The sequence below is a fragment of the Haliotis asinina genome, chromosome 9, assembly GCF_037392515.1.
Source record: "Haliotis asinina isolate JCU_RB_2024 chromosome 9, JCU_Hal_asi_v2, whole genome shotgun sequence".
NCBI lineage: Eukaryota > Metazoa > Mollusca > Gastropoda > Lepetellida > Haliotidae > Haliotis > Haliotis asinina.
Window position 1 is genome coordinate 60,399,736 of NC_090288.1, and position 23,145 is coordinate 60,422,880.

Here is a 23,145-nt window from a genome sequence, read left to right on the forward strand (position 1 = left end):
CGTGAGAGGCGGGATCATTCCTGGAGTATAAATAATCCAGGGTGGTGAGAGAGTTACTGTAACACATAAAACATGATTTGATTATAATGACCAGTTTAATTATTCAGAAATGAAATTAAATGGAGATAGGGTAGAATATCAAATGAAGTTTTAGATGTGATGAGCTTGAGATTACCAATACTATGGACTAGCAGTCACTCACTCCATACAAAATTCTTATCACATTTTAATACTGTTTATAGCATACAGAAAAGTAAATAGAGTTTAGAGACAACTTAAGCTATATCTCTAGAGAACGTCAGGTTCAACTAAATGAAACAAATACATGACATACGTGAAAACCAAGTGCTGTGACAGGAGCATCTTTAGGGTGTCTAGTCCTGTCACAGGTGCTTATTCAGATCTGTCATATGTGGACTAGTGTACTATCAAAAAAACGCAAGGGATATGTCACACGTCAAGAGAAAAGGTAATACATATCTGTAGAGATATATACAGATACAAAGGAATGGAATAAATTGTCACATTTCCCTTCATTTCTCTTCATCATCTGTTTCCTCCTTGGCTCCATCATTTGCATTTTATGAATCCTGTAAATCCAATATCCCCTACTTTATTTAATGGTATATATGAAGTCTGAACATTTGAATGCTTTTCTGACCATTTCTGGCAGTGCATACAAGAACACCTTGTATGTATGTGTGCACGAGCCTACCAGCTAAAGAGCAGAAATAACTGATTTTAAAAAAACTGTCAATGTTTGTTTTGCACTCTGTATATCATCTCTTACTGCAACACACCTCACCCTTCCAGCACCCATCCAAATAAAATCTCCCCATGTAAGTATATATAAGCCTATCAACTCTAATTCAGTTGTTGTAATTCTAACTGACAAAAAACTACTGATATTAATTCTGAAATAAATGGATTGGTCGACTGTAAATTTTCAAAGAAGAAGACATAGCAAAGGTGGCCGTGCCTTCCAGGTGGTAACGAAATCATTTCATCTTGTAGCCATTTATTTTTTTAACATTCTCTGAACATTTAGTTACACACTATTTGACACACATGAATGATGCCCCAGATGAGATATTTGAGGTTTAACATAATCGACATGCTCTCATAGGTGTCTGTAGACAGTTGACCTGTAGACATGACTTTCTGTTGGTCTGTTCTTGACAATAATGTGTACCTCTTTTGTGTTAATTCCATACACCAAGTGCATGCTTGAAGTGCATACGAACAGAAAGTTCATTACCACCCTCAGATAACCCAAGCTGTCTGTGAGGTGCTAGAACGTTATAGTCACATGACTTATCCCACTGGGTACCCATTTTCTGGTGTGTGAACAATTAGCCACTGGTTCACTTGCCGAAATGCTTACCCGGCTCTTTTTTTATGGCTTACAAGCCCGGTAGGTGTTAATTTCAAATTGCATGTGATCAATGATTGAAGTTGTGCATTGCACATTGACAATAGCAGACAGGCTGGCAGACATATAGATGTCAATAAACCAGACATTGAGTTTTCTCTGAGACAGAGTCTACTTGTTCACAATGAACATGTTTTTTTTTTGTAATGAGTTGAATATTTATTTGTTTTTGTACACAACCAAGATTAGACTACTGCTCATGACCTCATACTCTGGGCAAGCATACTGTGTCAAACTCTGTGAACCTGTTCACTATGTATGTGTTATGAGCGCAGCGCAGCATAGCTGTTGAAACCACTTTTTCCCCAATGCTGGGGGAAAATTAGTGAACCGTTTGAACTCAGATTTTGCAGGGTTTTTACATGTTTTTTTCCAGCTTTATAGGTTGATTAGGCATTTTTGATGATTTGTTTAGGTAAGTGTATACCGAAAAGTATCAAAATCTGCAAAGTTGTGTTTCACGTTGCATGTGACATTTAACTTCAACTGATTTGTCATCTGAGCACAATGTACAGTACCACATGACACCATATAACTACAACATCTGAACGCTTAACTACAGGCTGAGGGTGGATGGTGATCATTACATGGAATGTATGTCATTCTAATATGGAATCAAATATCACTGATACTGACATTACCAGCAATTTTCAAATTAAAACTTTGTTATCTGTGGTTGCTTTGATAAAATATATATACATGATATAATTAATTTATAGATGTTGAACAAATGAAAAAAAAAGGCAGTAAAATATAAAAAAGGAATCTGTAGTTATAATTTCATTTGTTCAGAATGTAAGCACTTTTCATAAATGTGTGTGAGTGAGTGAGTTTAGTTTTACACCACACTCGGCAATAATCCAGCTATCTGGTGGCAGTCTGTAATTAAGTATGGACCAGACAATCCAATGATCAACAGCATGAGCATTTATCTATGCAGTTGGGATCCAATGACGTGGATGACTGTGAGCCCGACCAAGCAATCCCATTAGTCGCCTCTTATGACAAGCATGGGTCTCTCATTAAATGAGACAGTCAGTCGGGCATCATGTGATGACAAAATATACATCCCACACACATCTGTCAAATTTCAATGACAAATTGTTCAAAGAGGAAATATATGACTGTATGTTCTGACTAAGTCCTTCACATTGTAACTTCTGAAGTATACTTTACACCTTTAACATATATTTAGTAAATATAGTTTTTCTTAACACTGATTCTTTTCATCTGAACCCATGATAGCAACAAATATTTCTGTTATTTATTTCTGCTTATTTTTATTTGCCCTTTTGTAACATCTGTGTTGTGTTGTCACAGTGGTAAATCAAAATGATCTGACACTAACACTGTAAATGTACCATTAAAAATAAGAAGGGGTTATTCCATTTTGTGAGCATACCACTATGGAATTAATTGTCATATTTTCCCTTAATTTCTCCTCCTCATCTGTTTCCTCCCTGGCTTCATCGTTTCCATCTTATCAATATTGTCAATCCAATATCCCCTACCTTTTTGAATGGTATGAACAGGACAGCAGTTTGGGGAAGGCAATACATACTTCCATCACAAGAAGGGCACCAGGCAGAGCTCATCAGGGTACCATATACTTGGTGCAGAAGCACAGACAATACATAAGGTCCTTAACAGCATTGATTTAGGTATAATGGTACGAAGTAGTGCTTAACTAACTCATAGTCATGACTAGATGTATAAAAATATTCAAGATATATAAAGTGAAATAGGATTGAAAGATTGAATTTCTTCAATAATATTTATGCAAAACTTGACTCAGACTAGGCACCATAGTTAAAAGACATAGGTAAAAATATCGATGTCCTTCTTTCCACCTCACCAAAGTTTCTGTACTCTGCTAACACGTCTACCACTTCCAAGTAATTGTTGATAAATAAAAATGTTTGCATACCAACTGACCCGTCTAAAAGCTTGTTCATCAGGACAATAACACATCTATGTTAGGTCAATTGAATTTGATAAAATATACTCAGAGAAAATCTTCATCATCTGAAGCAATATGCGGCAACTCTTGGAGAGACTGTCTGAAAAAGTCTTCATCTTCTGTTGTGAATGGCACTGAATGACTGAAGAGACTTGTCTCCAGTCCAGCATTGTTGTAGTCTTGAGGAATGTGCAGCATGTCAGGAGACACACCCTCCACTAAACAGTGTCCAGTGTCTGGCTTCTCCACCTTGCGGAAAGCCATGCAGTGTATGTGGTCAAGTTTGATGTAACGCCACCTCTGAAAGCCCATGGATTCTATTGCCACTCGCCAACTTTTCATCATGGCAGCATTTCGGTGCTGCTGATGTGAGTCAGGCGTCACGATCAGGAGGAGGCCGTTCAGCATGAGCAGACTGTGTGCTTTCTGGCAGCACAGCCAGCGCTGGTAGGCGGACGGTAGGTACTCTAGAAGAAGTGAAAACACTACAACATGGAATATCTGACGAGGAAGTCGCTCAATCGGGTCCCGCAAGTTGCTGACATATGTGTCCAATGTATCCATGGCAACCTGCAATGGGTCTGTCGTCTCCAGATGAAGGAAATCACAGTGGTAGACACTCTGAAAAACATTTTTAGGTACACAACTAAAACATAGCTGTGATGGCATGACAGAATACTGTAGTAATACTGAAGAATCCACTGATCTGTACAAGTTTTAGTAGTACATGACTTCAAACCAAATTACATTAACAGTAAAGAAGAAACCTCACATTGTTTTCTCTTTTCTTCAGTTTGTCACAGGGTCAGTGGGATAGCCTTGTGGATAAGCGTTCACTCATCTTGCCTAAAGCCTGGGTTTGATTCCCTACAATGTGTGAGGCCCATTTCTGGTGTCCCTTGCCGTGATATTGCTGGATTATTGCTAAAAGTGGCACAAAACGCAGCTCACACACTCAGAATCACAAAAGTGAAATACTTTCACCAAGTAAGACTACAAAAAGAAGAGCACTTTTACTGCACTTTGTACGGCACAGTGTCAGTCTTTAAAGCCTCATGATTTCACAAACTACTAACTCTGAATGAATTACTGTAAATCATGAAATTAATGCGTCATGAACTTAATGCGAGTGCAAAGGTCTTGTCTAAAATGCGTCATGAAATTAATGCGAGCTCAGGAAGCTGTGTTGTTCAGAAAATGCGACACCCTGATTATTTGATGTTCATGTTGTTTTCATTTCTTATTACCACACACTAGTGACCTGAATTGAGCTTGTTAAGCATTGAATGGAATGGAGCTGACGATGTTTTGATTATGCTGCCATGTTTGATCACATGATTGCTTGCTACTACTTGTCTTATGACAACAATTATAAATGTAATCCGACTTGAAAGACTTCTGTTGAAAGGATTTGCTCAAATTACATTGAGGTGACACATGTTAACATACATACCTGTAATGAGGAAGTGACCTGTTTTGACTGGTGTGGTGTGTAGTGTCAACACTTCTGCTTAGTGACAAAATTTGCCGATGAATAACTTCAATGGGTATTAAGTAGTGTCAATGAAACAAGTGCTCGATTGTCAATTAATGTTATACAAGATGTCTAAATTGTTGTTTTATTTTGTACTGATTGTTTTGAAGAAAATAAAGACAAGAAGAGATTTACATTTTCTTACATTTATTCAGAAGTACACCCCCAGACTGAAATGCATCATTTTAATAATGCAACACATGTACAGACGCATTTTTTGCATTAATAAAATGATCGCATTAATTTCATGATTTACAGTACTTTAAAACAATTCTAAAAGTTTCTCTGAACAAGTTTAAAGAAACCCTGTCCCACAACACCTTGTATTATCAATCTTGTACCTGTAATATCAACACCATGGACCATACTGAGCCTTGTGACTAGTCACAAAACAATGGAGTCATTAGACTCTGTAGCTCATCAAACATATACATCAGGTGTGAAATGCCCCTCTTTGCAATATTCCAGCCAAATTGAGGAGGTCTGTAAAGAATCAAATCTGGACCAGATAGCCAAGTGATCAGTACTGTGATCTAAACTGTCAAGGATGACATACATTCAGGTAGCTCAATTCTGAATGAAGCACAGTGCTAATCAGCTGAACCAACCCAAAATGAACAACACTGAGAAAGTATGTTAATCTGCAAAACACGCACGCACGCACGCACGCACGCAAGAAGAACACTGATAAAAAATGACATTCACTGCTGCTGTGGAGGGCATGCCAATAATTGCATCTGAATTCTACATAGCTGGTAACATTCATGCAAAGTTTACAAATTTGTATGCATTTATTATATCAGAAAATGTGTCCAACATGCAAATGTTAACAACAGACCTGACTGAAAAGCTAGATTGACTCAATTAGGTTTCAGTGAGGTAATCTAAATTGTTTATGAAAGCCAAAATATTTTTCAAGGGTTACTAAAATAACTCACAGGTTTAGCTGGGCTTATGTCGATGCCTATTGCAAGGAACTCATCAAACTGCTCGAAGGGGTTGTAGCAGCTCCCTACGTCCAACAGGCGGACCTTCCCAGCAAAAGGCAGGCTGCTGGAAGGTTACAAATGTACAGAACATAACAACTGTCCATGTTCCATTCATGGTCCAAAAGAAAAGAGTTTGTTAAAATGTTCTGCTTAAATACTTGAGATTACTTTTATCAAGCAAATGAATGAATGAGTGAACAAATGAACAAACAAACAAACAAACAAATGAACGACCAACTGAATGAATGAATCTTTCATGCTCCTTCCACACTGAGCATAAATAAATAAACAGCTAAGCAGTCCTTTATTACCCCCTGAATGCAGGGTAACAACAAGTGCCATATTTTACATGACACTGTAATCCAACTAGTGATCTTCAGTTAGTGAATGAATATGTAACCCCAGCGGGGATTTACAAGTCGTATCACATCAGCCGTCGTATAAACTCAACAATGAAGCCTGAAGCATGTACTCCATGACTGGGGTATCAGTGTTTGAACTGTTCAGGTGTTGGAACAGCATTACTGTTTAAGGGACTAAAGACTTTCTAAAGAACAGATAGTAATGTGTATGATGACTCACTATCAGCCACATTACCGAGCCTGCCTTCCCATGCATAAAGGTTTGTTTTCATGATGCAACCTGTAGTATCTACATCACACAGATTTAAAAATTCATACATCAGTTGATAAGATTTGGAATCTCTTGTGATAATCTTGTCATTTTCAAGCCAAATGGAGTCATCAGGCAGCAGGGAGATAATGCCAATAATTGCCATACTTATGGTAAGTTAAACGAAAAAGAGAAAAATAAGAAAACACAAATCTGTTTGGGCTAGGCACTGGATACTGTTGCAAACCTACGACCGGTGCCTCCATATTTACAAAGGGACTGAACTCTTGTCTTAATGTTTCTACCTGTCTGATTGATCAGATATATTAGATCAATCGCAGCAACTAGAGAAATTTTGGATGCTTATACACGTAGTTACTACAAGCTGTTCCATGAGAATGGAGTAAAATAGAATAAGTAAAACAGGACATTATTTGCACTTACTACCTGAACAGTGACAGGGAATTTAACAGGTAGGACTTGGGAATTTAACAGGTAGGACTTGGGAGTGAGTGAGTGAGTGAGTGAGTGAGTGAGTGAGTGAGTGAGTGAGTGAGTGAGTGAGTGAGTGAGTGAGTGAGTGAGTGAGTGAGTGAGTGAGTGAGTGAGTGAGTGAGTGAGTGAGTGAGTGAGTGAGTGAGTGAGTGAGTGAGTGAGTGAGTTAGTTAGTTAGTTGGGTTTAACACTGTTTCGTGTAGTATCCAGTTCTGACATGGCATGGCAGGAAGTTTAAACATGTACCATATCACTCCCATATGTTTCTGGTATGACCAAAAGATGCAGTTCTGCAAAGGGAATAAATCAACACTGACAACACAGGTGCTGAGAAATGAATTGTGAAATTATCACTTCCGACAAATTCATTTTTTCCTTAATTCATTTAAGGTCTTAGCATTACTGAAAGGGTTGATAGGAAAGAACAAATGTCATGGTTTAGGGACTGAGAGACAGACAATAGCCAATTATATATATTATGTAAAGTATGAAGGGAACAATCTGAAAATGAGTGGCATTTGAATGAATAATAGGTTCTGTTTTTTGTGTTTTGGTTTACAGATATTTCAAGGAAAAGAATACAAACATAAATGACTTTCTTATTTCATTATCCCTGTTCTTCAAAATGTTTTGAGATTACGTTGCCTTCTGCGCAATGCTTGCTGTGGAGGTCATGTCATATTTGCAAGTTTCATCATTTAGGATTGCTTGATCAATAAAACGAATTTCATGAACACAACAGGTGGCAGAAATACTTACAATACTTACAGTTAATTGTGTTGTGAAACTTCAAAACAGGGTTGTTTGTAACCAGAATAATCATATACCAGCAGTCAAAATAAACAACACATGCTTGATAACACATACATGCTATGCCTAAAATACTCTGTTTGTTTATTGCTTAACACCACACTCGGTATGACAAGCAGATCAAATATTTTTTTCTTCTAACAATTATTGGTGTCTTCTTTGTTGATTGGATTGGGTGAGTGAGTGAGTGAGTGAGTGAGTGAGTGAGTGAGTGAGACAGACAGACAGACAGACAGACAGACAGACAGACAGACAGACAGACAGACAGATTCATATATTGTAACCATGTGGATAATTGAATGCATGTCTTCAGTGAGATGAATGAATGCTTTAACCACTAACTTACTCCTAATCATCATTGAGTCATCACACGGAAGACATGAGTTCAATTTCCCACATGGTTCCAATGTATGAAATCTCACTCACTCACTCACTCACTCACTCACTCACTCACTCACTCACTCACTCACTCACTCACTCAGAAGACAAGGATGTGACATCAAAGGTCTTTTCCACCATGTAGTCCACTGGAGAACCACCAAAGGGTATTTGGAGTCCAGTCTGCAGTGCACAGGGACAAAACTAAGGGGTGTCCTGGATCCAGTCTGCAAGTCTACAGGATTATTAGTAAGAGGTGTTATGGGTCCCGTCTGCAAGTCCACTTGGGACATACCAAGGGGTATTCTGGGTCCAGCCTGCAAGTCCAGGGACAAAACTTAAGGGGTATTCTGGGTCCTTCCTACAGTAAACAGGAACATTACTAAGTGGTATTCTGAACCCAGTCCATAGGTCATTACCAAGAGGTGTTCTGGGCCCAATCTGCAAGTCCACAGGGACAAAACTTGGGGGTACTCTGGGCCCAGTCTGCAAGTCCATAGAGACATAACAAAGGGGTATTCAGCAAGTCCACAGGGGTATTATCAAGAGGTGTTCTTGGCCCAGTTTACATGTCCGCGGGGACAAAGCTAAGGGGAATTCTGGGCCCATTCTGCAAGTCCATAGGGACATTACTAAGAGGTGTTCTGGGTCTAGATAGCTTCTTTGCAAACATGTTTCATTTCTCCAAGAAGATTTCAATGATGAATGTCGGTTTATGTTTCCAACAATCTGTCATTTTATTTCACGCTTAAATATTGACAAATTTCATTTGCTTAACAAACCTAGTTGGTTGTTGTTCAAAGCCTCTTGCTTGCATACAATTAGTGGTGGACACAAAGTGAAAGATTCTGTGTTTGCTAATCCAAGTGTTTTGCTTTGAAACACTAATATCTTGCCCGTATGGACAAATGTACATACAGGATGGGTAAATAGGATACAGTGGGTGTTGATGGCAGTGTTCTGTCTAGTGTGACATCCTGCTTAATGATACGCCAACAACTGCATTCTGTTTGGCAGGTAAACAGTGGAATACTCAAACATAACATCTGGTAATTAGTACACAGAGTAAGCAGTTACTGCCTAACTAAACTACTTGTGCATTTGTGGAGCATCAGCTCTCATTTTCTCTATAACTAGTAAACAACAGAAAACACAAGTATGTATTACTGGGGGCCTCTTCCTACCTGGATTCACCTCAAGGAGACAAGTATGGGGTACTGGGGACCTATCCTGACCTGGATTATCCACAGGGAGACAAGGATAGGGTTCAATGGGCCTACTCTCTTCTGGATTATCAACAGGGAGATAAGCATGGGGTACTAGATACCTATCCTGACCTGGAATCTCTGCAGGGAGACAAGCATGGGGGTGCTAGATGCCTATCTTGTCCTGGAATCTCTGCAGGGAGACAAGCATAGGGTACTAGATACCTATCCTGACCTGGAATCTCTACAGAGAGGCAAGCAAGGGGTAGTGGGGACCTATCCTGACTAGGACTCTCTACAGGGAGACAAACATAGGGTACTGTGGGCCTATCCTGACCTGGATTCACCTTAGGGAGACAAACATTAGGTACTGTGGGCCTCCCCTGATTTGGAATCTCCACAAGGAGACAAACATTGGGTATTGGGCACCTATTCCGATCTGGAATCTCCACAGGGACAACAGGATGGGATAGTGGGAGCCATATTCACTGCATTTCCATTGTAGATGAAACATGTTATAACAGATACCTATTCCGCAGTCCTGTTTCTGTCACATGAAGACATGCTCCTGACAAGTCCATCTGTGACAGCAGTGTCTTCAGTGAGACTAGGTTAATGGACTACTGGGGCAGATAGTACTCATGATAAGCCAATATGGTGACAGGAATAGACTGTTAAACAGATGTTCTTTCATAATTATACAATAACATGGAATGTGGACTGGAGATAACCTTGAGAGCTAAGACTTACAAGTAGTCGGGACAGAGTTGGTGACAAGGGGTGGCAAAGAGTAGTGATAAGGGGTAGTGACAATTTAAGGTGACAAGGATTTGTGACATAGGGTGGTGACAAGGATTCGTGACATGGGGTGGTGACACGGATTCGTGACATGGGGTGGTGACTAGGACTGGCCCCTTGGACTGGTGACAAGGCATGGTGACAAGGGTGGTGACTAGGACTGGCCCCTTGGACTGGTGACAAGGGGTGGTGACAAGGAATGGTGACAAGGCATGGTGACAAGGGGTGGCAACATGGGTTGTGACAATCGTGTGAACTATGGTGGTGACAATTTGGTTGCTACAGTACTGCTACAGGTTGTGTTAACACTGGAGAACTACACAGACTGACCCAAATACAACGGAGATGGTCTTTAAAGAAATAGTACCAGAGGTGGTGAATAAAAGGCAGTCCTGAAAGCAATGTCCTGGTCTTGACAAACATTTGTTAACAATAGGAAATGAAGGATGACATTTAGGACAATGAGGAGTTGTTGTCAAGTGGGAATAATTACGCTGGACATATGACACATAAAAACTGATGTTTCACAGCATTACAGTGTTGCTTATTTGCCTATTTGAGCCCAGGTGATGATGTTTGCTCACTATTAGTTATTTTCCCTGGGTCCACAAGCCACACACCCTGAGTGTAAATCATTAGAGCTGACTAAACAACAGACCCCAAGAATGATGCAGGGATTATGGTGTTGTCCTTATTTGCTGTGGGCATCAGTCTCAGATTAAAGAAACCCTAGCCTGTCAGTGTAAATGGATAATTGATGTTTGTTGATGATGTGCTAATTGTCCAGTCTTTGCCAACCTCGTCTCACGTCTGACTGTCCATACCAGAACTACTTTCAGACCTGGTTGAACTACCAGTTGTGATTAAAATTGATGATTATCATAGCAATCTTAACTAAATATAAATACATTATCCCAGTGGTCGACTGGGAATCTTAGTTTACAAATCAACTTGTGGATCCATCCCTATCATTACTTACACAACAGGGATGTTCAGTTATGATGAGCATGATGCCCTTCAAGATCTAACTGTTGAATGCCATTATAAGACATCATTCATTAAGATTTGTGAAGCAAAGTGAGGTGAGGCTCAATGGGGTTTAGAATATTTCACTGGTTTGATGACATGTACCATATTTTAACATCTGTGGTATGACCCATCCAGGGATCGAACCCGTGACCTTCTGCTCTCTGGGCAGATACTCTCACCACTACACCGCGGAGATGATCATGTGTTGATAGGAGGGTAATGATGGACAAGTCACTGGTGTCTTTGCTGCAGCTGTGTGATGGAGGTCTCTGTAGAATCTTAAAATTTTATCAGTGTCTCACAAACCAAGACCAATCGTTCTTAGCACATTTTGAAAACTAATATTTTAGTGGTTGCTCTGGTACTCCTGGTCTGACAAAGTATAAGACACTGGGACACATTCTAACATGGAGGTTGAAAAACTCTTATTACCATAGGAATAAACTATTTGGGGCTCAGCTAAGAACACTGTGTTTCAGAACATTTCTGCATATGTTGAAAACATATTGAGATAATGCATTGAAAACACATGGTGTAAATAGATAAATTGTTCTTTGTATCTCATTCATCTGAAAACTGACAACACTGGGCATCAGGTGAACTGATTAACCTGGTACTGGAGAGCTACTGCACAGAATCTGTACAGGTAGACCACCATCTGATACTGCGGGCCTAGCCTGTCACAGAATCTGTCCAGGTAGACCACCATCTGATACTGGGGGCCCAGCCTGTTACAGAATCTGTACAGGTAGACCACCATCTGATACTGCGGGCCTAGCCTGTCACAGAATCTGTACAGGTAGACCACCTTTTGATACTGGGGGCCTAGCCTGTCACGGAATCTGTACAAGTAGACCACCATCTGATACTGGGGGCCCAGCCTGTTACAGAATCTGTACAGGTAGACCACCTTTTGAAACTGGGGGCCTAGCCTGTCACGGAATCTGTACAAGTAGACCACCATCTGATACTGGGGGCCTAGCCTGCTACAGAATCTGTACAGGTAGACCACCTTTTGATACTGGGGGCCTAGCCTGTCACAGAATCTGCACAGGTAGACCACCATCTGACACAGGGGGCCTAGCCTGTCACGGAATCTGTACAGGTAGACCACCATCTGATACTGGGGGCCCAGCCTGTTACAGAATCTGTACAGGTAGACCACCATCTGATACTGCGGGCCTAGCCTGTCACAGAATCTGCACAGGTAGACCACCATCTGACGCAGGGGGCCTAGCCTGTCACAGAATCTGTACAGGTAGACCACCATCTGATACTGGGGGCCTACTGCTAGACACATATTAGATGATCCTGCGCACTAAACGCATTTGTGACAAGAGAGGCGGTACAACGAATTGGGCGAGTACACTTGGCTGCTACAGGTAGCTTGACAATTATGCACGTGCAATACATGCTAACCGTGACATGAAATCAACACTGCATATTCCTTCGAATGATAAGACTGCAATTTCAGGCATAAGATACTGATATTCCATGCTAGCCTTTAGTTACGACGAAGACAAATAGATGATTGGGGCATTGACAACCATTTTAGATATTCAACAATTTTGTTAAACAAACCCCAGGAAAATGTCATTTGCTTCGTGAAATGGATTGGTGGTTCAACATATTTGCTCAGTATATTGTGTTGATTCAATTCTTTGGGATTGTACCTGTTCCCAAATCGAGTGTGCTATAACAATTCATGCGTGATTAACTTCTTGATATTTATCAGATAACCTGTTTCCCTCTTGTTTCAAGTGGATCGTTCTGTGGGACGTTCCCAAGTATGCAAATTGGGGTCATTTGTCAGGTCGTGGATCATCTTATATGTGTTTACCAGTAGCCTGTCACAGAATCTGTACAGGTAGACCACCATCTGATACTGGGGGCCTAGCCTGTGACAGAATCTGTACAGGTAGACCACCCTCATGTCTAAACTTCAGTGAGACCCATGAACACAAAATGGGTTTATGCACCTCTTGTATGACTAAGAGGAGCCAATAAGGAAACTTAGTGTACAACAATAATTACATCTGATTGTAGCTGAAATTCCTTGGGTCATCTTGTGTCTTTGTCCTCGGCTGTGTTTGTTCCTGTTCTTCCTCCTTTACACCCAGCTGTATCTGTGTTCCCTCATCAGCTTTCTCTTCCTTGCACCGATATTTGTACTTCCTGACATCCTTCTCAAGAGCTTGCTTGAGCCCTCCATGGTGGAAGAACTCCAGGGCAGTGTCTCTGCACCAGTCTATGCGTGACTCTGGCTTCTTGGACCAATGGTCCAGTGCCAGATGGTGCATGGCATCGGCATACTGGGCTAAGACCTCTTTGTTCTGGCAATGGTCATCCCAGATCTTAGCGTAGTCACCATTATCTGTAGAAAACATGAATGCATGATTTAGTTTACAACTGACAATGATCATAATTTAAAAATTATTTAATTTATGGAAATTGTTTACCATAACAACTTTGTATTAAACTATATAAAATCTTTTCCAGAGAATCATTTAAATCAACTCAAATTTGCAGCCAAAATTCACTACTTTGCAGAAACACCGGTTCAACAATGCTGACACAAAGGGGAGGGGGAACTTAAGTCCCATCTGTGAAGCCTGTCTTGTCAAAACACAGCCAGCCTCGCTGCATTGCCGATAACAATGCAGAGTTTAAACAAAAGAGTTCAAACTATTAAATGAACATGGGTCCTTGTGACCAACAGAATCTGTGTTTGAGACCCTACAAGCTTCAGCTCGTAACATGGGGGGCAATAACACCCCACCTCCTCTTGAATTTAATGCTCAATTTAATATTGAACACTGACCATGATGCAAAATAATGGGCATTCAATGACAGTGAGTGCACCTACTATGTGCTCTCTGGACTATGGATATACAACAGTACGGCTTATATATTGTAAGTCCACGTCAGATTTCAATCACTATGCTTCATATCAAATAGGAAAATTCCAAGGAATGAATGAATGAATGAATGAATAAACCTCCAAACTATTAATCTAAATTTGTCGCCATAGTACGTGATTGGAACCCACTGTCATGCCTTGGAACCTAAGAACTGGGATTTAAATCCCCATGACTAAACAACAGTCAACTTGAGGAAAATCACACTAAAGAAAATGAACACTTTGCTTCTCATAGATGACTAATAAGACTGTTACTGTCACATAATGGTACACTGGTAAAAAAGTACAAATCTTTTAAAGTTCTGGTTATAAATTAATGGATACTGTTACTTTCTTTTATTGTCATGCTGTTATCACTACACAAACCGACTACAGTATATAACCATCCCATTTATAATAGCTCTGACTTTCCAAAACCAGATTATTGACAAATCACAGGCCAATTTCTCTGATTCGGAATGATCAGAACATTTCTCTTGCATTACTCTGTCTTTTTACTTGGAAAACAGATGAAATGGTGGCTATTTTCATTGTTTGATGATTCTGTGCATCCCCACCAGAATAAACCATTGTTGATGCAAGATGCATCAGAATAAACCATCGTATCATTTACAAAAGCGACAGAAACAACATCACTTGTATTACTGTAGCGCTTGGTCTTTGGACTCAAGCCACATTTGATGTTACAAGCAGAAAGGTCACGTGACTTCCAGCAGAACATGCATAATGGCCGAATCTCAGAAAACAGAAACTGTTTTCGCAATTAAGACATAAATATGCATAATTTGTAAATGAAACTTTGGGCATATGTTTTTGATGATTTTATCTTTCACCCAGTAAATCATTGCAATTCTCTAATATTCTCATTTAACTATTAGGTAACCCTAACTCTCTTAAAGCACTGAGTATAGAGCTTCTGTTTACAGAATCAGACTATCTACTATGGTTCTGATTTCCAACACTCCTCTTCTCCTGAATAAAAGCAGGGGAATGTAACAGCACAAATAAAATATTCAGAATTTCAATACAATGTCCTGACATCATAAATATTAACTAATGTGAGCCCTAAACTTTCCAGCAACCCTCATATCAAACTGATCTGGAATTTACAGGAAACAGGAATCCAGAGTATTTTATGAGATTTTCCATGATTCATGTTTTAAATGCAACACAACATAAGATACTGTATTTGAAACAAAAATTTAGCTATTGGTTTCACCATGAAATCAGACTTGTTGATCTGTTCATAAAGCACTGAAACAATAGGAAGCAAATGACATTTCAAACATTTTAGCATAAAGTTATCTTTGATTCAGCATCTTGTAGACTGATAAAGCTTCATGAATAAAACAGATCATGCTCTCTAAACTTTGTACTTCATCAATATGCAGCGGATGAAGATGATATCTGCATGTATGGCATATATGGCATAAATACAGTGACAAACATTTATGTGGAACATAACATATGGAATGGTGGTATGTATCACAGTCCCTTCTGAAACTGTACAGTATCTAATATCCACAAATTAAAGTTCTCATGATCAAACATTCCCTCTGCTCGTGGTGCAAGTCATTCTTCTTCCCACTGAGGTTACTCAAGTCATATCCTACCACGCAACCTCTGTTCTAATTCAGGATTCGTGATTGGGTGCAATCAGATTTAGTTGTGCATTCAGGAACAATGTTGTAAAAGTGATCATTTGCAAAGCCATTGTATTTCTGTATGCTTCGTGAAAACTAGAACCTCTTAACTATGCGATGCACGAAAGTCTAAACATCTAAACAAAACTCAGTTATGTAGTGGCGTATCATTGACGTCTCCAACACCTTGCTTGAAAATGCACAAGCTACCCATGGCCACCGCCATATTGGATGGAAGTCGAGGTAACATGTGTTCTGATTGGATGGAAAGAAGAGAGATAATTTATGATGCGATTTTTAGCTTGTAGGGGATTGTATGAGAACTAGGAAACTTGACCATTTCACAACAGAGGTTATGTGGGAACATATGACTTGAGTAACCTCTGTAGGATGAGAATGGGAGGAAGCATCCACCTATGCTAATCTACATATGTGGTCATAGTTCACTAGCAACTGACTGCACAGTTGTAGTGATAGATTTCATTGCAATACAATTCTCTAAAATATGATCACACTACAATCTGGGATGATGCATAAAACCAGCCAAGAGTGAGTGAGTGAGTGAGTTTGGTTTAATGCTAATGTGAGTAGACATGCCTAGTTGCATGGCAGTATGTCAGCTTTATGTGTAAGGATAGACTGAAGGAAAAAGGAGAGACTGAAGGAAATGACACAGATCAGTACTGCAAGTGACTGTTCCGCATTGTCGAGGTATGACACAGATCAGTACTGCAAGTGACTGTTCCACACTGTCGAGGTATGACACAGATTGGCAATGCAAGTGACTGTTCCACATTGTCGAGGTATGACACACATCAGCACTACAAGTGACTGTTCCACACTGTCGAGGTATGACACAGATCAGTACTGCAAGTGACTGTTCCACACTGTCGAGGTATGACACAGATCAATACTGCAAGTGACTGTTCCACACTGTTGAGGTTTGACACAGCTCAGTACTGCCATACACCGAGTCATTAATAGTCATTCCTAGTTCTTTTGGTCACTTCTTAAAACTTAGGACCTTTTCTTACCCAGAATCTGCCACTGGGGAAACAGACATGGTTGAACTGTACCCTGTCAGTTTGTTGCTGATATTACCCAAGCATTGTTCCAGCGGTGTGACGGACGTGTGTAAATATCTGATTTTGAAGCAGACAATCCAAGGATGGACAACATGAGCACTGAACCATGAATTTGAGACACAATGACATGCATCAACTAGGACAACAAGCCAGACAATAAAATCCTGTTACTACCTATGTAGGATAGGCATGCATTGCTGAAGACCAGTTCTAAACTAGACCATCACAGCAACCTAACGACAAATATGAACGTTATTTTCACAGTTGCCAGCGACTAACAGATGTTTTGGTCAAGCAGTACTTTTTTTTAAATGCCGTAATGGACAATATTCGAACTCTATGACAAAGATCTGTAATACTTGAGTGGCCAGTCAATCCAATGATCAAAAGCATGAGTACTGATCTATGCAAGTAGTAATTTGTGTATGATGGCACACAATAACGATCCTCACTTTGCTCATCTTTCACAAAGAGCACAGGATGCTGGGCACATTTTCATTATATAATCAGAAATGAAGTAATATTTCATTAAAGGTTTGGGTTATATTCACCATTCCTAGGCAGTGTCTTGTGGATCCCCATCATTTGCATAGTTAGAAACACCCATAAATACTTGAAGATTACTAATACCACACTACTTCACCTCCTATAGGAATATTACTCATCTTTCCATTCTATTTGCATTTAAACGAAATGTCATATCTGATTGATGGTATCAAACACTGAGTTATATAATATATTACAAACTCTCTTGTGTTTCTGCCAACATAAGTACAGTGTTCATACTTTATTCATGCTTCACAAACAAATTTGTTTAGTTCACTACGAAAATGAATTTCACCTTTAGCTGCTATGTGAGTTGTTACTAAAACCCCAAATACACATGATTTCTTATGTTTTACTGATGAAATTGTATGCTAAAACACAAGCATATAACCTATTTGCAATAAACTACTGAATTAACATTTATTGATTGAAAGAAATACATTTTCAAATTTGTAACCAAATTGTTGTTTTCATGTCAGCTGTTGCAGTTGTAATTTTGAACCTTTGCGCTGGAAACACAGTGAACCTGTGATTTCACAGATGAATCAATACAGTTATGGTTCTTTACTGTCATTACGCCCCAGTGTCCACTGCATGTTGTATCATTGCCTGTTATGTTACAGATATAAGAGGCTCCCGAAACGGTAGGACTGGCAGTACTCTGTTGGAACCTTAATTTGGGGGTTGACATTAAAAACAGATATGATCAACATTTGTTGTGTATCCACTTCACTGATAAACACTCTTATCGCAGGTATTGGACTGAGTGGTACATATTCAATTTCTTATACAACTTTAAAGTTGAGTCATAAAATTTGTCTAAAGTGAGCGACAGCGAGAGTTAGTTAGATGGGTCATACACTGCTTTTAGCAATAGTCAAGCAATGTCATGATGCAGGACACCAGATATGGGCTTCACACATTATGCATATGTGACGAACTTGAGCCTTTGGCATGATGAGCAAATGCTCTAACAACTAGGCTACCCTCACTGCCTACAAGATTACAATTTCCATGACATGCTTTCAAATACATCATTTTATGCTTGGCACTATTGGCAGGCAGCCTCATGATTATTGTGGCAGAATAGGCAGCCACAGGAATATTGTGGCACTATAGGCAACCACAGGAATATTGTGGCACTATAGGCAGGCACAGGATTATTGTAGCAGAAAAGGCAGCCACAGGAATATTTTGGCACTGCTGGCAGCCACAGATTATTCTGGCACAATAGGCAGCGACAGGACTATTGTGGCACTATAGACTGCCACAGGAGGCACTAGAGACTGCCACAGGGGGCACTAGTGACTGCCACAGGGGGCACTAGTGACTGCCACAGGAACATTGTGGCACTACTGGCAGCCACAGGACTATTGTGGCACTATAGGCAGCCACAGGACCATTGTGGCACTATAGGCAGCCACAGGACTATTGTAGTACTACTGGCAGCCACAGGACCACTGTGGCAGCATAGGAAGCCACAGGACTACTGTGGTAGTGCAGGCAGCCACAAGACTGTTGTGGCAATAGTGGCAGACAAAAGGCCCATCGTCACAGTATAGGCAGCCACAGGACTAGTACAACAGACCATAGTGGTACCACTGGCAGCATGTACGGTTGTACTGTAGCAGGAAGTATCTACAAGTCAGCTGCAAACCTATGTTTTTCAATTTGATTCTCAACTAATAACTAACTAACTAACTAAATAAATAAATAACTAACTTGGTGGGTGTGTGCTTGGGTGGGTGGGTAGGTAGGTAGGTAACAAGTAGGATAATGTTGTGTTTTGCATTACTGCACTGAATGCAGTCTCCTAATACAAACTTTAGCAATGAATTTAAACCAAATAACGAAATTATCCCCAAAATGCTTTCTAGAGGTGGTTAGTTTAGAATCCACTCAATGATTGCATCCAATTTAACAATATGCAGAAATAATGAATGGCATGTAAACATAACATTTCCAATGTGACAGCCAGGTTTTGAACGGTGAGAATTCAATGAACAACTTTAGCGACATCATTTCAGGTAATCACAAACACAGAACTGTAGCTTCAGGAACCCAAAGGTAACAAATGAGATCCAAAGGACTGAGTAAAACTAGGTACATTTCAATATACATGAGAAGGTCAAAGAGGTTTCACCAGAATAATAAATACAACTGTTTGATAATGTGAGCATTGCATGCCATTCCACATACAGCATACTAACTGCAATCTATCAAAATGTTCATTATCATTGTCTACTTGCTCCAAAATCATAGCAACCAATTCCTAATAATAAGGCGTTAGAAGTAAAATTTGTCACCAATTGTCACATCTCACTTATTTGTTTTCCTGTACCAACTCATGATGTAAATTTGGCACATTGATATAGAATAATACAAATGTTGTTTAACAAATTATCGTACATTGTTTTCATACAGTAGAGGATGGCTGCACATGAAATATATGTCAATGTGAACATTCACGCAAGGAATTTACCATATGTGATAGCATTCAAGCACACACGTTAAAGGGAACATCAATTGTTAGTGTTAGATATTAAATATATTTTGATTTCACATAATTCATTTTTGAAAAAGTCCATAGATAGTTCACACATATACGTGATAATATGAACATTCAACTTAAATGAAATCCATGTATACATAATACACATCACATCACATATCCAACACATATAATATACAATTTTGCAATTACATATGGTACATTGTAAACTTCAGTGATGATATGGAGAAGCTTGTCTTTCAAATTTATGGTAGGTTTTAGAATGAAGGAGAGAGAGGGAGACCAATATTGTCCCTTTCTAAATATCGGAAGAGATGCACCAAAGCTTTTGGTATTATTGACAAAAAAAGGCATACATTTTGCAGATGCAAGATGAGACAGACAAGACAAGCAATAGGGTCGTCTCACAGACAGTTTCAGTAAATAAACCTGACAGTTTTCAAAATGAAATTGTAAGAAATACAACAAAATGATGTTTGCAGAAAACAATTCCATTTCGTTAAAATTATTGAAATCACACATGAATAAGACCATGCATTGATTGTGTCCAAACATTGACTTTAAAGTTTTTGCATTCTTTTGGATACTGCTACAAGATGGAAAGACAAGACACGTTTTGAGTGAGATAAAAGATGTCGACTCTTTGAGAAACAATTACCTTTGTACTATAAAGAAGAAGAGAAAGGATGGAATGAGATTATCTACCATATTGAAATATAGATGCCAAGACATCATGCTAACTCCCTTTTGGCAAAGGAGTGAGATGAATCATTTTACATGCTGAGTGTGAAAGTGAAGGATTTTTGGCAGAATGTGAATTGGTCTTCTGCTTGAAATACAAGGACAAAAGGGATTAACATACGGAGATGAATGGAACAGAGATGATGAGAAACAACTGCTTCTGGCTCTGCCAAACAAATCCCTCATCATTATGAACAAAGCTACAGTGTGCAGGATGTAGATACAAAGATGCCAATGTCAAACTCACAGATAGGAGAAATGACAACTTGATTGTAGACAAACAATGATCCTTTCAAACAAAGGCAACAAAGTCTGTACTCTTTGACGTCATCAAGCTAAATAAGACCAAACCTGTGTACAAAGTTGACAAAATATTGCATACACACAAACCCCTTTACCATTGTGACTTGAATCCCATTGAGATGATTTTGGGTATTGGGTATTGTAAAAGGTGACCAAAACAAAATATCAGATGTTCATAAAAATTTGCCAAATTAACATCATCAGGTGGCAAAGGAAAACAAATAAGAAAGACAAGAAAACTGTTCGCGAATTTTACTTATAATTAGGAATTCGTTGGTATGATTTTGGAGCAAATAGACAATAATATGGTTTACTGCTTTGCTAATCTTGATGAGTAAAATGTGTTTGATAAATTGACCAGAATTACAGTAGTCAAGGTGCTATGGCTGTATCGTACAACAGAACAATTGCACATAGAATGTAAATCACACTAGGTAGCTATAATGCTGTTTGTCTTAAGTGCTTGCATCCTTAAAAGTTTGTATTCAGCTGTTTTCTCATTGTAAGGAAAGGTGGGGATTATCAGGTCTTCAAAGAATGCTTCCCCAATAAAGCATGTTTGTGTCCACATGCTATGGTAGTGTTTCTATATCATGATGTAAACCCAGACACAACAAACTAGTAATTACAATTAGCTGAAATAACCTATTCAACAACTTTATAAGAAATGACGTAAATCATACTCAGAATCTGTAAAATAAAATTACATGCGAATGTAACAGTGAATAATAACTAAAGACTTGCCCTGTCATTCAGTGCAAATGAGGTCTGGATAAATAAGACTATAGATTTCCGACTGAGATTCTATGAAAGACCTTGTTTTCAATATAAATGTTATGAAAGCATCCATGAAATTGTGAGACCCTGACACTGCAATATGTAAGTGTGTTGTCTTCAAAATATAATATATAGAAAAAACTGTAAGACCTTCATATAGCACAAACATGTAAAGTGAGATGAAGTGTCATTATTATGTCCAGACATTAACAACGAACTGGAAGGGGTCGTGCAACTGGAAGAATGTACAAAAATTTGAAATATAACCATCACTAAATGTGTCATGTATTTAACAACAATGTTCATTACTCGTTCTAACTGTGTTTAATAACACGTGCAAACATTTTGTTTCAAACACTTGTTTGGTTTAGTAACTAAATACCTTATTCAGCATTTTATATTTATTATTGTCAACTCACTTGCTTTGAACTTTTTTCTGAGATCGGCATGAACGCCTTTCACAAATCGTGCTAATCGTTTATGTTCTTCTTTGTCATCTTTTTCTGCAGCTGGATTAGTGGCTGCCATCGGTTATTTTACACTGTACATAAATTATAATGATATCATTTTGCATTGGTGAACGAAATTGTCAAACCGGAATGTGCGATCAGCTGAGAAGAGGAAGTACACACAGACCACCTCAACGCCACCTTGCGGTACAATATGAAACTACTCGTCCCTTTAAAAATGTCGTCTGCTCGACTCAGCCATTTAAATATGAAATGATGTTTAAATGCCACTGTTTCACTAGAGAATGCACTTTGCATTAACTTGCAATGTGCTGTATGTCTATACACATAAGTGTTTAGCTCCCTGTATAGTGATTCAAAATTATTTGATTTTTAATCTTTTATCATTTCAAATGGAATGGAAATTCAAAGAATAGCAGTCAAATTGTGCGTTAAAGTTTACAGTCTTTAAATAAATATAACTTTGATAACGTTGCACTTATCTGCAATAGTCACATTTTTATCTTGCCCTGAATATGAAAATCATTCATAGTTTAAGTTCAGATAAATTCACGGTCTGTGAATACATTTCCTGTTACTATTTATTATTACAGTTTAGCTAAAATTATAATATCCACAGAAATCTCTCAATAACATGATTCTCGATCGATTAGTGTGTGAGAGACGTAGCCCATTTCCATACTATCTCATTGTTTGTTATTTTCTGTTTACACAGCAGGTGCTTGTGACGTCACTAGGGCGCCCTCTAACGTCTTAGAACAACAATATGTCGGTTCGCGGTTAGAAAATAGGTCCAGTCGAAAACAATTAAACCATCGAAAAGCTGTATGTATTGGACACTTGTAACTAGAAAGAGTCTTATAAATTTATCAAAATGATAGTTGTCTATTCCAACAGACAATACTC

At 38.9% G+C, this 23,145-nt stretch overlaps 1 protein-coding gene across 2 annotated transcripts; it reads right to left on the reverse strand.

Moving 5' to 3' along the window:
• Positions 1-213: 213 nt before the first annotated feature.
• On the reverse strand, positions 214-22,401 carry LOC137295952 (S-adenosylmethionine sensor upstream of mTORC1-like). Of its 2 annotated transcripts, none has more exons than XM_067827547.1 (4): positions 22,189-22,401; positions 13,277-13,616; positions 5,865-5,979; positions 214-4,013 (listed from the first exon to the last, which is right to left on the reverse strand). In XM_067827547.1, the coding sequence occupies exons 1-4, from the start codon at positions 22,295-22,297 to the stop codon at positions 3,438-3,440; spliced, it is 1,140 nt and encodes a 379-aa protein (XP_067683648.1). In that variant the 5' UTR covers positions 22,298-22,401; the 3' UTR covers positions 214-3,437. The 2 variants fall into 2 exon arrangements, with proteins under 2 accessions (XP_067683648.1, XP_067683649.1); XM_067827548.1 differs by having other exon boundaries at positions 1,496-4,013; positions 5,865-5,976; positions 22,189-22,377.
• Between the last annotated feature and the right edge of the window lie 744 nt (positions 22,402-23,145).

What these genes read in the sequence shown, in the direction of transcription:
- LOC137295952 (XM_067827547.1), bottom strand. Translation starts at nt 22,297, where the DNA reads ATGGCAGCCACTAATCCAGCTGCAGAAAAAGATGACAAAGAAGAACAT. An exon ending in CAGAAAAAAGTTCAAAGCAA is followed by an intron (nt 13,617 to 22,188) that starts GTGAGTTGACAA and finishes TGTTTTCTACAG; the next exon opens with ATAATGGTGACTACGCTAAG. An exon ending in ACATAAGCCCAGCTAAACCT is followed by an intron (nt 4,014 to 5,864) that starts GTGAGTTATTTT and finishes AATGTTTTTCAG; the next exon opens with AGTGTCTACCACTGTGATTT.